Source organism: Astatotilapia calliptera, chromosome 8 (genome assembly GCF_900246225.1).
Source record: "Astatotilapia calliptera chromosome 8, fAstCal1.2, whole genome shotgun sequence".
NCBI lineage: Eukaryota > Metazoa > Chordata > Actinopteri > Cichliformes > Cichlidae > Astatotilapia > Astatotilapia calliptera.
Window position 1 is genome coordinate 22757332 of NC_039309.1, and position 12901 is coordinate 22770232.

Here is a 12901-nt window from a genome sequence, read left to right on the forward strand (position 1 = left end):
TGGACAAGGCCAGTACCTGCATGACCTAAGCTGGTGCAATGTCACCTATGACATGACATGAGCCACTTCCCCTTACAACAGGACTGGTTTGTAAACCACACCACCAGAAGGGCTAATGTGTGGTGGATCATAAACTGACAGCTAGACTCCCCTCTGAAAGGAAAGAAACCTGTGCAACTTTTCTGAAGACAGAGTAGTATAGTTTTAGATGTGTTACTGGCAGAGAAGGTGGGGGATATGCAGGATGTAAATAGGGCTTATAATGACACTGCGGACAGTACGGAAGTGTAAAGCAATAATGACCGGAGCGAGATAAGCCTGATGTATTAGCAGAAAAACAATACATTGCATATTGTAAACTATGATGTAGGAGTGTAGCATAAACAGGAGGGAATGATAGAAAAATGATTAAAGCTCAGCAACACTCTTTAAAATTAAAGCTCTTTACAGCTAAAGGAATGAATCTCTATTGCTCTGTTCCTCTAATATGTCTATTTCTCAGACCTTGTTGTGCCCCCTCTGCTATCTGTTATCATGTAGCTAACTGTTTCTCTATAAGTGCATCACACACATATCTGTTCCCAGGATAACACTGGATGAAGTGTATAAATGAAAGTCACCGGATTGCCCCAGCAAGCACTCGTATAGACATTTGCTTCCTTGCAAGTAAATACACGCATTGGAACTCACTACTCTGTGTGTCTCACTTCATAAGAGAATCATTTCATTTCTAACAGATAGTTAACCTCTGCCACTTTGGGTAGCAACTCGTTGCAGTTGGGAGTGCTAATTCTCATGTCAGCTGCTTCACATTAAGCAGCAAACCACCCTAGTACAATGAAGTAATTGCTCAGTGAAGCCAACCGAACCACATATTTTGACTCCACCACACCCGACACCCTCTGCTCCTTTGCTGTGTCTAAAAATTGTGAAAAATTCTAAACAGAAACACTGACAAAGCCCTAGCAGAGCCCAACACCTCCCAGAAGAAGACTGGAAACAGCTAAAAAAAATACACTACAGGCAGTTAAAGCAAGCAGTTTGCCTAATGCGTTGCTTAGGGTGTGCTGGCATTTAACAGGATGAACAATCATTTGCTACCTTCACGTCTGCATTTTTGGGGAGCAAACGCAACTTTTTTGAGTAGATTTTCCAGCCAAGCTTGGGACAGTTACAGATGCAGGTGAGGTTTTTCTCAGTCCAAGGAGGGTCATTGCCAGGCAGACTGAGGCTTGCAGCACCAGGTATTTATTCACTCCACATAAAATGTATAAATAAATCATATAATACAAAAACGAACTATTCACAGTTCAACTTTTAACTATTTCAATTTTCAGCTTCTTCCTTTTAAACAAATTTAAAGTGAAAGAACACAAAACACTGCAAACCACAACACAATTAAATATAAATTAAAATATGAAAACAAAAAGAAGATGCACATTCTCTGTCATATGGACCTGCATGAATAAACTTTCTGAATCTTTTACTATCTATTACTATACCTTTCTAATGTGATGCTGTTGTCTCTGGCTCTTTCTCTCTCTCCCTCCCGCTCTGTTCCTGTGCTACTGCGCCCCTCCCCCCTCTTCCCAGCGCAAAGCACAAGGCTCGCATGCAGAGTGAAGCGGGGGAAAAAGCGCGAGAGAGGGTGAGAGAAAGAAAAAAAACCCACGGCTCGCGATAAGGAGCCGGCTCGCGTCGTTCACGTCAAAGATACGGCTCTAAGAGCCATTTTGTTCGCGACCGACACATCACTAGTGGCAAATGGGTGTAAGCCTTTTAAATGGTAAATGGTAAATGGCCTGCATTTGTATAGCGCTTTTCTAGTCCCTAAGGACCCCAAAGCGCTTCACACTACATTCAGTCATTCACCCATTCACACACTGGTGATGGCAAGCTACATTGTAGCCACAGCTGCCCTGGGGCGCACTGACAGAGGTGAGGCTGCCGGACACTGGCGCCACCGGGCCCTCTGACCACCACCAGTAGGCAAACACGGGGTTAGTATCTTGCCCAAGGATATTTGGCATGCAGCCAGGAGGCAGCCTGGGATCGAACCACCGACCTTCTGATTAGTGGCTGACCTGCTCTGCCACCTGAGCTACAGCTACCCCACAAACTTAGTCACTGCTCGGTGTCATTGGACTATCCTGGCCTGAAAGGAGACGCTACCGGTAGACTGCAGCGAGAACTGCCAGCATCTGAGCCAGACTCTGTCTCTCTCATCATGGTCACCTAAATGCAGCGCACAGTAATGGCAGGTTTTGTAATAAGGCAGATCGCACTAACATGCACTGTTAGTTGATTATTTACCTGCCGCATTAACGGGAGAGGACGTGCAAATGTTACCGCTGCTGCTGGGTTGGATTTCACGAGTCCGGAGCGGAATTAAAAACACGACAGGGCTCGAAAAATCGCTAGCCCGACGTCCCGGGGCTAGCGATTTTTCCAGTCGGGCTACCAAAATCTAACTCAGCCCTGCCCGTCGGGCTATCATAGGAAGGAAAATATATGTCTATGCTTTTGCATTCTTTCGCCAATGTAGCTGAGTAATTATGTCATTGGCATCGATGAGCCACTGTCAACATGTGACATATTGAAATCGCTTTTGAATTTGCGCTTGTTTTTTGCTTTCACTTTCATTTTGCGATCGCGCGAATGGTGTGTAGAGAGCAGCAGCACTGATTGGTGAGTGACGATTAATTGCGCACCATTTCCTCTGACTTCATCTTATCACTCATTAGCTTACTGTTCAAACGCGACAAGTGAAATCTCTCGCAGCAAGCTTAAACATGTGAGAGGTTGAGTGCGCAAAGAATCGCTGACCGTTATGTAAGTACGTGTGTAAAAGCAGCAGGATTTACGCTGGTATTTTAGTTCTGCTGAGCCAAATAAGACAGGTCAGGGTGAAGAAGGGGCAGCCAAAGAAAAGCTTACCACAAAACGGAAAAGTTATGACTATGAGGCAAAAAGAAAGCGCAGCTTTTTTGGTTTCATGGACAAAAGAATTTCTGTGGCTGGAATATGACGAGCTAAATAACATGATGTTCTGCCAGGTGTGTTGTGAGTTTCATTTGATTTCTGAGTCGACAAGCGCCTTTGTTACTGGGACTAGTAGTTTTAAGAAAGACCGCATCAGAACCCATGAGAAATGCAAGAAATGCATTATTGCCCAGTCTGCAGTATCTTTCCAGGAACAAACACCAATTGCAAAAAACATACTAAAAATAAACCAAGCACAACAAGAACTCCTGAAAAAGCTGTTTAGAACAGCGTGCTATATTGCAAAAAGTGAACTACCATTGGAAAAATTTAACAGTCTTTGCAAACTTCAAAAAGCAAATGGCCTAGATCTTGGTTCCACTTGCCTCTTACCCGTGACTTCAGTGGAAATTTCAGATTCAGGATCTGACACAGACTGATTCATGTCCTACACAGTTCTTACAAGTTCATAGAAATTTCTGTTCAATTTGAACCAAGTATTTGAGTTGATGATTGTAATTTTTATACAGTTGTTGTGATTTTTATTTTAACAATTTTTTTGATTAATTTTTGTTTCCATTACAATATTATACTTTAATGTATAATATTGTAATGGAAACAAAACATTAAAAAATTGCTTTCTTTTTTATTCGGGCTCCTTAAATTTATTTTGGGCTACCAAAAACTGAAGAATGCCTGCCCGAAGGGCTACCAGAGATTTTGAAATTTTGCGAGCCTTGCACGACATTCATTTAAGGTCATCGCGTGTTTTGTGAGCAAATGCTTTTGCATATTCGTAGCGTTTCCTCCCTTAAATGAAGTATCTACTTTGCAAGTATTGCAAGTTGCCCTGTTGTCATCCGTTCTCGTAAAGTATAACCAAACTTTTGAGCGTTTGAGCCACCATGTTTCCTGCCAGGTAAATGACGCTCCGCAACGTGGTGACGTCATTCGGGGCGACTGGAATCGATAAGGGAATCGTTTGCAAAAATGGCAAACAATTCCAAGGAATTGAAACAGTGGGAACCGGTTCTCAACAAGAACCGGGTTTCGATACCCATCCCTACTCATAAGCATCACATTATGTTAGCAATTAGTTTTTATATTATATTAAAACTAGATTAAACCTGGATGTTATGTATTTAAGTTCATTTGGTTAGGAAAGTCTCAGGGTTGCCTGCCCCTTACTGATTAACCACAACATATAACCACAACCAATTTCCTTTCTCATATAAGTTTTGCAAGACATGTACAATGCAACTGCCTATTGTAATCACAGGGTTCACAACCAATCCTACCTTGTTTCTCTGTGTGCAGATGGATCTACAATGGATTCTAAATAATTAAAATGATTAAAAATCAAGGAAAACACTTTATTTCGAGATCTGTTAGATGAAGACATCTACTGTAGCAGTATACCATAGGTGATAATTTGCAATGCTTCCCGTTTGCAATATCCTTGGGCAAGATACTAACCCCGTGTTTGCCTACTGGTGGTGGTCAGAGGGCCCGGTGGCGCCAGTGTCCGGCAGCCTCGCCTCTGTCAGTGCGCCCAAGGGTAGCTGTGGCTACAATGTAGCTTGCCATCGCCAGTGTGTGAATGTGTGTGTGAATGGGTGAATGACTGAATGTAGTGTGAAGCGCTTTGGGGTCCTTAGGGACTAGAAAAGCGCTATACAAATACAGGCCATTTACCATTTACCATCACTGCCCAAGGCTAACACTGTACTCTGCTAGAATATAAACATAACAACTAATCATAGCATTCATTTCAGAATGCAAGTGTGCATTTTTGAAAACACACCATCTGTGAATTCTTCTTAATTAGCTGCTGTCATATGGCACATGATCAAAAAGAGTCCTGTCCTTGTACACCACTGTACAGGGAAGATCACAAGAGAAACCACTGACTAAAGCACTGTTAGGCTGCAGGATATCAACTGTGAAGCTCTTAAGATAAAGTCACAGCTTTTCTTGAGCCAGAACATAAGGGTTGTGTATTCCTGAATGGATGAAGTGAGCTGCACTTTATCTTAAGGAGCTTGCATTATCTGCCAACATAAACAACAGTTGGTAGCACTGATCAGGGACACACACCTTGTCAAGTTGTACAACAGAAACCAACACAATAGCATTAGATGAATGTAGTGCGACATCATAGAGGTGCAACGAGCATACAAAAGAAAGAATCGACAAAGCACCAGCATCCATCAAGCAGACAACATAGAAAAACATTAACATATGCTTCTTTACCTTGCGTCTGCCAGTGTTCAGCTTTATGGGTGTAAGGAAGGGGTCGAAGATCATGTGGCTGGTCTCGATGTTCACTGGCGACTGCCTCTTCCCTACTGAGCATAGGTTCCAGGCTGAATTTACCAGCCCCCAGAATGATGGCACTGCAACACAAAATACAAGAGCAGGTGATCATCTGCACTGATGAGATAGCGAGACCTTTGCACAGAGGTCACACAGTAACGGGTAGGGATGGGAATTCAGAATTGATTCTTGTTGAGAACTGGATCCCAGTAGTTCACTTATTTGGAGCTGTTAGTCTGCTTGCCTGTTCATTCCACTTATGTGTTACATTTGCACTTTAATAGTAGTGATGTCTACAGCATGGATATGGACATTTGCTTTTATTTTTATTCTACAAAAGGATGAGAGTGTGATGGTAAAGTGCAAACTGCAGTTGTTTCAGCACAGAAATAACTGCATTATGCTACTAACACAACTTGGGCTCTTTGCAATTGTCTGTACCAATGACTGTATAAAAGACGACGCAACACCGCCTCCTACCATTGTGCAAAACTGAAGCCAAAATATCCCGCTTGTGGAGGCTGCCATCTTGCAAATTTGGAGCCAGAGTTTGCGCAGTAGTGACTTGAGGTGGAGCGACTGTGTAAAACTCCCGCCCACATACCCGCTGGACGTGACCGCAAACACGCCCCTCTACACTTTTTACGAAGCCTGGCAGCTCGAGTTTTTTGCTGGTTTACCGCGACTGACTACTCGTTAAATTAACGTAAAAACAACCATGTCACTGTTATAAAAAAAGACACACAGCTTATCATCTTATAGTTCTAAAATCACTCTGTTGTTAATTCGTTAGTTAGATTAGCCGCTAGCATATGCACTGTGTTGGAGGCTTGTTGCTAGCTAGTTAGCGATGCTACACACCTGTTAATCTTAATAGTCTTCAACACTTATGTTTTTGTTTTTAATCCATTTTTAGACAGCGATGAGATCAGCTGTACACTCTACAGAGGCCCAGAGTTACTGTTAATATCAAAAATGCTGTCCTTTGAGATTTTAACATAAGACTGTGAGTGTAATGGATCTAAAACTGTTTAAATCTCTACAGCCTGGTAACATGGAAACTTTAAAAACAGCAGCAGAACGTTTCAGTAGTGTAGTCTAATTTGTTCTTTTCATTTAATAATAGAGTCCATATTATATAGCTACATTCACCCTGGAGAGAAACTGGTGAGGGAGACCATCAGAACCAAGCTGGGTTTCCTGGGTCCAGAGGTTTGGAGAAACTTCTTCCCTTTCTTTCATCACAGCTGTCCTGTGCCATAAGTTCTGTTGACCTGCTGTAAGAGGCATCAATTAAGAAACACCAGGAAGACTGAAGCTCATGGCATTGATCAAGCAGGACTCGTGATCTTCACCAGCAGCTCCCTCACAGGGAAATCTTCAGCACTCCTCCGTAGGCCCGCCCCAGGAGATGGATAAACCCAGCATTCCATCAACACTGTGATGAGACCTTTGGTTTGTGTAATGTTATAAATACTCAGATACTCCCCAGAGGCTCCGGACTTTTACATAAAGATATTATATTCAGTCCTGTAGAAAGTTATATATTTAAAAATATGTGATCCTCTCTGGTTACTCTAGTATGAATAACTCTGAATCACTTTATGGTAAATAACACACTATGTGTAAAAAAACTGTGAAAAAATTCCAGATGACAAGTTTGTAGTTCAACATACAAGTGACGACCTTTAACCTTCATGAGGTTTTATTTAATTCTGTCAGAGAAAATCACATAAGCAGTCAGCCTGCAGCCTCTGTTTGTACTCTTACAATCAGTTATCAGACAATGTGCTTGACATCATTTTATGGAGAAACACAATAGTATAAAAAAACATTTTCCCCAGCAATTAAGTAAAGAACTGCATTACTTAAGAACAGAATAATATGTGTAATACATTACTTTTTTTGAGTACTGGCCCCCAACACTGATTACACCAACCTCCAACAAGCGCAATCATTTGACCACACACCATGTAATTAACTTGCACGAATGTAATGTCTTTATGCTGCTTGGTAACTTTCAAAGCGGAACCAGAGAACCTAATGAGACTCAATAAGGAACTGAATTGGTAAGTGATACCAATAATGGAATCGGAATAACTATGTTCGTATCAACTCCCATTCCTAGTACTGGCCAATGAGTTTGAGCATTTTTTATAACACAGAACTGCCAAACTCACAGTAAGAGAAATTTAATTAGTAAGCTTTAACTGCTGTGTGCTTTTGATATCTGATAGAAAAACCTAAGTGCTGATTGCTTCTAAATTCTAAAGTTTAAATTCAAATTCTAAAATGACGAGCTTTGCAAAGATTTATAATTTTTATTAACACACTTTCTCATATACTTTAATATATATCCACACATAAAAGATAGACATATTATATAGAGAGCATTGAAAATAAAACTACTCAAGTAAAGGTACTTGAAAATTCTACTTAAGTACAGTAGCAAAGTATTTACTTCATTACTTCCCACATCAGGCAAGCACAAGTAACTGAGGTGACTGAGATGAAAAAATGGGATTAAGAACATACAAAGCTAGACTAAAAACCATTTTTAAATTAATAATGGGTCAAATAGCTGTAGTAATGACAGGATTATGCTGTCGGATTCATTCCCATCATCAGGAACAGGGTGATTGAATCCGAACTGAAGCAGCCAAATACAAGGAGGTCTGTAAATGTCTTCAAAAAGGTCTCTGGCTTATGCATCCTCAAGGGTGCATAAACCACGGACTGCTGTGATAGGAATTCTAGTCCTAGTTGATATACAAAGGGAGCCTATTGAAAATCACACTCAACCACCAATCTCTGCAACATAAATAAAGGATGCAACGTGCTACCACCTAGTGAGTAAGGACAAAGTAAAGGTTAGAGTAATGCGCAACACTATACTTGGGGTCAAGTTTAGTGGCATAGTGTATCTACACAGGATTTATATCCACTAGTTTATTCTGGTGTGGTTTAGTTTCATTCATATTTTTCCAGAGTGCTTAGAGTATGCTGTGACTTCTGCCTGTAGCCCAGTCAGCACCACACTGTTATCATATAGCCAGTCAGGAACTGAGTCTGGATGTTGTTTCAAAGTGATCTTAAGCATAACTGTAGCCATACTGATCAATGAACATTTAATTTCCAAAAAATATAAAATAATATATAATTCAATTGCATAAGTACATATGTTTTGAATGAAACTTAACTAGAACCTGATAACATTATGTGTTCAATTAATGTAATCTATCTGTTTATTGAATTGAGCATGGTGTAATTGAAGGGCAGATTTTCAGCAACAGAAACATTGACTGTTTAGGAATTACAGCCGGTTTTATACATTTTTCCACAATAAGACAAACAGAACGAGCCCACTGGTTATATTTACATGACAGTCCCTTTTACAACAACACTTACGATCATAACAGGATAAGAATAAAGGGGACATTCTTACAGAGCCATAATCTCAACACATAGTGAAGGTGTGGGTGGATGGATGAGGAGCCTCTACTGTGAATGTAAGTAAGAAAGAAGTATAATTGATTGGGAGCTCTGCTTCTCAAAAATTCAAGGACCTAACAAACAGCATACTTACTATACCAGTGTCTGCTGAGCCAGCCTTGGGACCTTATCTTCAAATAGGTTAAATAACATCCTATTTATAAGAGTATATTTAATACCTAAGTTCAAGCAAAGATTGGACCAAAATAAATTGTGCTGAATATGAGTAATATGTTTCAGATTGCTTAAAATCACTTGAGTGATCATTCTGGGTTAATGATATTCCAGACTACTTTATTTTTTTGTTCATGTTGTAGAAATTTTAAATCTCATTAGCATTGTTGTACTGTTCAACACTACAATTAAAATGTAGTCAGATTAGAAAGAAGAATCTCAAGCCTTTCTGTTGAATATGGAGAAAGGGGAGTTTAAAGACTTTTAGAGAACCAGCAAATCCCTTCGCATTAGGTAAACATTAATGGTCCCATATTGTACCACTTTAAGACATATTAATGTTAATGTCACATGTCCCCAGAATATTTATTCCAAGTTTTAAATCGAACAGGAATGGGACACTCTGTGCCTTCCGACCTTCTCTCTAAGTCATAATTTATTTTTACATGCATCTGAATTCTCAGCATAGTCATTTGTCTGACAAATTTACATACACATTACAATCTCACAGTTAAAAAATCCAATTATACTATCAAAGCCAACAATTACATGAATTATATTAGTCATCAACTCAATTGTCCTATTCCTGTGGAGACATCACAAAGTAATTTCCAGTGTTTTCAGCTATTCAAGCGATCGGAAAACGTAAAGGTGTTAGTTTGATAAATTTAACATATGTCACATATGACATATATAACATATGCTGTACTTGCTGCCACATACCTTTTTCGATATGTTACCGGAGCTGCTACATTTTTGTTTTAGGAACCAAGCAAGCAAAAAAAGATGAAAGAACACAGGGTGTATGACTAGAATATATAACAACTTTTAGTTTGATTCAGAATAGGCATATACCAAAGTGAGACAAACAAACTTACTGGTTGTGTGCTCTGCATTTTAATGAGCAGAACAACTTAGTTCCTATTTAGAAAAAGCTGTCTTACCTTACCAAAATGCCCAACATGCCCCAAAATACCCCAGTGGACCATTACGGCTTTTGCTATACAGGTCAACTTGATTGTCATTGTTTATTTGATCTTTATTTTATTTTTATTCATTTTTTTCACTTTTAACTTGTTACAATTAGAACAGACAAGACCTACTACAGAACAATATGATTAACTTCCCAGACTGGAGTTGTAAAGTAATTGAATACTATGAACATATATTCGAAGGAACAGACTTTATTTCGTGTGACAGATCAGTTATACAGTATGGGATTAACAAGAAGAGGTTTTTAGAATACCAACACCTGAATGGGGCTCTGGTGGCCCTTGGGAGGTGTTTTTCTGGCAGCTACGTGTGGCGGGGCTGGAGGAAAGTCTGAGCTGGTAGTCTGGAGGGGCCCGCGGCTTCTGCCTTTGGTGAATTACGGGGAATGGGGGGTGCCTATTGGCAAACCTTTCCTCCCCATCCCTAATTGCCTCTCTTGCTCCATCACACCACCACACATGAGGGACCTTAAGTTACAGGTACGTCACTGAGGTAGAGGGGAAGCATTCCTCCTCTGTCCCCTCCTGGCCACCTGTGCCTCAATTTTATTCCACAACTTAGACACTTGCATTACTTGAACTCTCTTGTGACACATACATATAGGGCCTCGGGGGTGGGCACACTAAAAGACTTCCAGACGGTCTGTTTATTCAGCCCCACCTCTGGTGCCGGTGCCCACCTCTGTATTTCAAATACAGCAGAAATCAAGGGTCCGTGCTGATACCAGCTGGCACCATGCCCCTCCTGTGTTTAAATACACTTTAGAACAGCACGGCATCAACACAAGATATGAGCGGGCAGAGTGAGGTATGGGGTCTTTACACACCCCCTCTGATCGCCATCTGGGACGGGGGGCCGGGAGGAGGAGCTGGCCATCTGGTTGAGGTCTGGGCCGGTGGGTTTCCCTGCTGCTGCAGGACCGGGGGTAGTCTGCTTTTGTCCACAAAGTGTGCATTAGGATTGGAATGCATGACCTCACACATGTTTGTGTTTATGTGTGACATTTGGTCTTAGACTCCACCTCTCTTGGAATATCTCAGCCAGGCGTTTGGGGGCCTGAGATGGCTGTGGATGGCAGTGGCTGATGCCCCCATCCTACTGGTGTGTTGGTGGTTCTCTGTGTCCAGGTCTGGGTGCTCAGGTATGCACTGGTTCAGCCCTGGCGGTTGAGTGGCGCGACTGCCCCTGCAGTGGTCCTGCTTGGGCTCTCGTGTTCTGGGGGGCCTCTAGATGTCTGGGGCCTGGATCTCCACCATGACTGTGTCATGTCTTGGGAGGCAGGGCTATGGCTCCTCACACCTACCTACTATTAGACAGTTACATGGAGAAACCTTATCACCTTATACAAACACAAGTGTTCACACAGGTGGTACAAATCATCCTGAGATGAATTGTAGCCTGTTGGCTACAATAGTGGTGAAAATTAGGCGGATCTAGTCCTTTATCCTTTGTAGCGTTTTAAGCTAATAAGTGGGATTTAGGAAGGAATTTTGAAATAAACGATTCCAGAGATCTAAACCAGTCTGATGACGGTTTACTTGGGATCATTGAAAATAAATAAATAATAAGACCAAATAATAAATAATATTATTATAATAAATAATAAGACGATCATTTGTATTAAAGTGACTCTTCCCATGAGTGATATGGGTAGAGGTTTCCATCTAGCCAGATTGTCTTCTACTTTCTTTAAAAGTGGGATGTGATTTAAATTTTGTTAAATCTGCAAGCTTAGGAGAGGCATTAATACCTAAATATTTAATATTTCCCGATTGCAGTGGGGTAGAAGAATAATTATGGAAGTAGCAATTAATTGGAAGAACTCCAGATTTTAACCAGCTTATCGAATAATCTGAAACTCTTGAAAAAGAGTTTATTAATGTAATTACCTCAGAGAGTGTGGTTTGTGAGTGCTGGACAAAAAGTAACACATCATCTGCATAAAGACCGATCTTATGTTCTACACTCTTGCATTTTATGCTCTTAATCGCTATAGCCTGTGAATTCCTGCTGCTAGTGGTTTGATAAAAAGGGGAGAGTGGGCATCCCTGTCTGGTGCCCCTCTGGAGACATAAGCTGGAGGATGTTTGGTCATTTGTTCTGACACGAGCTGTTGGGGAATTATATAATATTTTTAACCAGTTTATGAAAGAGTTTCCAAGACCAATTTGTGTAAAGTTGCAAATTAAAAATTTCCAGTTAACTCTATCAAAGGCTTTTTCTGCAGCTAGAGACAATATTGTGGTTTCAATGTTTTTACAAAATGGATAGTCTACCAAATTAAGTAATCCACATGTATTTGTTGATGGGTGCCTACATTTAATGAAACCAGTTTGGTCAGGATGTGTTATATGGGGGGTTATCTTCTCTACTGTCTTTGGCAAGCTTTGCATGTTATTTTAAGGCCCACATTAATAAGGGATATTGGACAATAGCTGGTGAGAAATATAGGGTCTTTGTCTGGTTTTAGCAGGAGACTAATGTTGGCAGAACTCATACTTGGTGGTAGTCTGCCATTTTCCTTGAGTTCCTGCAGCAATCTGTGGAATTGTCCAGAATTCTTTGTAGAATTCTGCTAGAAATCCATCTGGATCTGGAGCCTTATTATTGGGCATTTTCAGGGCATCCTCGAGTTAATCTAATGTCAGTGTAACATATTTGTTAAATACTTCTGAATTTCACACAAAACACCTTTTTTTTAAATTAAATATTTCATTTTGCATTTAATCTCCTGCCTGTGTAATCTGAGTCTGTGTGTGTTCGTGTGTGTGCGCGCTGTAGGACGCTTTCAGGTTTAGTGTCCAAAATCTTCAGGTTGTCCAACAAAATGCTCCAGCTCTGACCTCAGCAGAATCCTACAGGTCGTCAGAAGTCAAGGTTACCTTGCTTCACCATGGTCACTAGGAAACCGCTGCGGAGAACAGGGCTGCTTCCCTTCTTCACC

General features: G+C 40.8%; 1 protein-coding gene across 1 annotated transcript in view; it reads right to left on the reverse strand.

The window, feature by feature from the left end:
• Positions 1-12901, reverse strand: part of ca10a (carbonic anhydrase Xa) — a 289525-nt gene that overhangs the window by 181016 nt on the left and 95608 nt on the right. The window contains exon 3 of the mRNA XM_026177459.1: positions 5236-5378. Coding sequence (XP_026033244.1) covers positions 5236-5378 — 143 coding nt within the window. The remainder of the gene's footprint in view (positions 1-5235; positions 5379-12901) is intronic.